We start from the raw sequence: 3,804 nt of genomic DNA on the forward strand, positions 1-3,804 counted from the left end.
TAATGAAGAGTCACGCTTTTGTCAGAAGCGTAGCACCTAGATTTTTGTCATATAAATCTCACAGCGAAATTTCGCCATCGAATGAGCCCAAATTTTCACATTATTTGTATTTCCTTTTCGCACCGACTCTTGTGTACCGCGATAAATATCTCAGGTAAAGATATTTCATAATTTCTTTGAAAAAAAATAATAAGCTTTTAATTATACCAAAGGGATAAGCTACGTAATTATTAATTAAAATTTACCTTGTTACTTAACAATAATGGCTTTATATGGCTTTAGAAAAATTTCCAAATTCGTTCGCGAAATATACAAACAATATGCCCTAATCCTCAATCCGTTGATAAAGCTTTAAGTTTCATCGTGATATTTAAAAGATAATATAATAATACTACCATGTTGGCTGTATTAAATTGAGAGACTTTAAAAAAAAGTCTATTTGAGATAATTTTTTTTTTTTTTAGAACAGAAAGAGTTAGGTGGATGGTTGTAATTCGTAATTTAGTGGAATTTGGCCTAACGATTTTCTATCTCACCTTTATCTGGGAAAGTCTGGTATCACCGGTCTATTGCATATTTGGCACACAATATCTGGATCAAATGTGGTTTATCAAGAATATCATCAAGACTAATATCTCTGGCATTCTCTATCTTGTCACTATCAATTATCTCCTGTTTCACACATGGATGAACGCTTGGGCGGAAATGCTGCAGTTTGCCGACCGACAGTTTTATAAAGTGAATATATTTTTTCAATAATCTACCTCACAATAATTACACGTAGAATACTCAAATATATTACACATAATATATCGTACTATTATAGCTTTAGTGTACATAATATTATACAAGAATCTATGCCTTTATCCTTATATAAGGATAACGCAATTAGAAGTTTGCAGCTTTAAAATTACCCGAAAGCATTTTGCTAGAGATAGATGTGAATTATTGGAATACAAATCAAATTGAATCGAATCAATTTTTTTTATATAAATATAATTTTTTTATTCACATATTACTTTTCAACTGACAATTATTAGGTGTACAACTTTGCTTCCGCCGTTTTTTTTTCCGAAATTCGAGGCTTTATTGTAAAAAACTGGTTATACATTTATGATTCAAAGTATTGTCCATCGCTGGCCACTACTTTCTCCCATTTTTCGGGTAGCGTACGAATCCCGCGTCGAAAAAACTGGTCATCTTTTGAAGCTATCCACGAATCGATCCAATTTTTTACTTCTTCATAAGACCGGAAGTGCTGGTCAGCCAGGCCGTGTGCCATTGATCGAAACAAGTGATAGTCAGAGAGTGCAACGTCTGGAGAATACGGCGGGTGGGGTAGGACTTCCCATTTCAACGTTTCCAAGTATGTCTTGATCACTTTCGCAACATAGAGTCGAGCATTGTCATGCTGCAAAATCACTTTATCGTGTCACTCATTGTATTGCGGCCGTTTGTCTTTCAATGCTCGGCTCAAACGCATCAATTGCGTTCGATACCGATCGCCTGTGATTGTTTCAGTCGGTTTTAACAGTTCATAATACACTACGCCGAGCTGGTCCACCAAATACAGAGCTTGGATGTCAAAATCACCGTTCTTGAAGCGTTGAAACCACTTACGACACGTTCTTTCACTAATAGCGGCCTAGGTATTTGAGAGCATTCAATGAACCTCAGCCGCAGATTTCTTCATATTGAAGCAAAAAATTAAAACCTCCCGCAAATGACGAGAATTTGACTCGTAAACTGACATTTTCAATCGAGAATAACTTTATGATGCAGACACAAATCGACTAATGTTTTTATGGGGTTATGTTGACAGATGCCCAAATTTATTGTATGACGTCTATGATCTATTTATTTCGACCACCACTTACCGCTAAAGCCATCTATTGGAAAACGGCGGAAGCAAAGTTGTACACCTAATATATTATTAAAAAGTAAAAAATTATAATTCAATTCGAATTCGATTCGGATTTGATTCGATATTAAAAAAAAAATGATTCAAAGAAAATCTTGATTCACACATTTTTACATTTTACGTGATAATTTCATGAGAGTAGTAAGGTCCAGAGCCGAATATGCATCTATGCATTAAAGATAACTAATAATATAAATATTATAACGTTTTATAATACATAAACAATATATAAACGTTTTATGTAAATGTCCGGACAGATATATGTCTGGTCGCTAAGACATTTACCTTGCATCTTCACAAAGCAGATATTTTTTTCAAACAAGAAAGATACTGATATGATATGTTCAATTCAATAATTTTCGGAAGCTATTGTAGATTTTTCACTTCTGTAAACTACAGTTTCATGAATTATTGTGTCACTTGTGTTACAGGACTGGTGGAACAGTACGACTTACCACATGTTCTTCCGCACGTGGAACGTGATAGTGCATGATTGGTTGTACACGTACATCTATAGGGACATGTACGAAATCGTGGTGCCATACAACCGCATGTTGTCAGCTACTACTGTATTCTTCATCTCTGCCATCGTCCACGAATACATAGTCACATTTGCACTAGATTTCTTCTATCCTGTAATGTTTACTTTATTTATCACTTTTGGTTTTCCTATGTTCTTGATTCGCAAGACTGTCACCAGCAACCTTCTTATGTGGTCGACTTTGAGCCTTGGCTCCGGTCTCATATTCAGTCTGCAAACGATAGAGTTTTATGCGAGGCAAAACTGTTCGCCTCACCCCAATTACTATGTAGATCTGTTTATACCGCGAAGCTGGAACTGTCAGGAACAATTAATTTCATAGATCCTTCCCATTTGCATAAGCAATGAAATCAAAAAATTAAGATTATTAAAAAATATGATGATATTTTCATTCTGCAGTCAGAAATTACTTTTAAAAACTAATATTAATACAAGTTTGTGTTAAATTGAACAGAGCAAAGATTTGTTTGTTGATACAATTGGCAATAATAGGATTAGTGAGGATTTAGATCCAATTGCTAATAAAAAGTAATTCATTCATTGAAAATGAATCAATCTTAATTTAGTTTTTAAAACCTTTTTTTTACTAAAATGAAAGTAACTTTTTTTCCAAGCCGCTGATAAAAAAATTTGAATTGAGGCAAAAGAGCATCTTTATTGAATCATTGGGTAGAATTTAAATACAATATAGATACACATATGAAGACACATTTTGTGTATCTAAAACTATATCTGAAATACATTCGAATTGGAATATCTGTGACTAAATACAAAATACTACAGTATCTGAACTGTTTTTCAGGTACTATTTCCTGCCTATAGCAAGAAATTTATATTTATATTACTTTTGAAAATTATTTTTGATCTAATTATTACTTGAATTAATGCCTTTGTGAGCCATGCACTGGATCTCGATGTGAAATATTTCCTTTATTTAATCTCTCAAAATCCATATATTTCGATCTTTATTCGGATCGTTTTCAATGTCAGAATTTACATTAGTGAAATCATTGTGTTTCCTGATACACTATACAATAATAAATGAAAACATTACAATATATTACTAATTAAATGCTTAAAGGATTTTTCAATTTAAATAAGGTAATTAGAATATTACTTTAATATTTAAATTGAAAGATTCTTTAATTTGCGAGCAATTTCAGAAGGACTTCTTTTGGAGAGCAATGATTAGCTTTCTTCTAATTATTTATAATTAAATGGACAAAGATTTATCGGATAAAACTGATTTAATTCAATAAAGAATATGAACAAATCAATACAACGATCTTATCATTTCTATGATCGGTATAAAAGTCAACAGTGTATTTGTTTTTTGTAAAGC

The 3,804-nt window shown here is 32.5% G+C and overlaps 1 protein-coding gene across 1 annotated transcript in view; it reads left to right on the top strand.

The window, feature by feature from the left end:
- The window catches only part of LOC108684206 (sterol O-acyltransferase 1-like), a 7,249-nt gene extending 4,427 nt beyond the window's left edge, over positions 1-2,822 (top strand). The window contains exons 4-6 of the mRNA XM_018188409.1: positions 1-154; positions 465-738; positions 2,353-2,822. The exon at positions 1-154 is cut by the window's left edge and continues 3 nt beyond it. Coding sequence (XP_018043898.1) covers positions 1-154; positions 465-738; positions 2,353-2,784 — 860 coding nt within the window. The 3' untranslated portion in view covers positions 2,785-2,822. The remainder of the gene's footprint in view (positions 155-464; positions 739-2,352) is intronic.
- The last annotated feature ends 982 nt before the right edge of the window (positions 2,823-3,804 follow it).

Source organism: Atta colombica, unplaced genomic scaffold (assembly GCF_001594045.1).
Source record: "Atta colombica isolate Treedump-2 unplaced genomic scaffold, Acol1.0 scaffold10, whole genome shotgun sequence".
Lineage (NCBI taxonomy): Eukaryota > Metazoa > Arthropoda > Insecta > Hymenoptera > Formicidae > Atta > Atta colombica.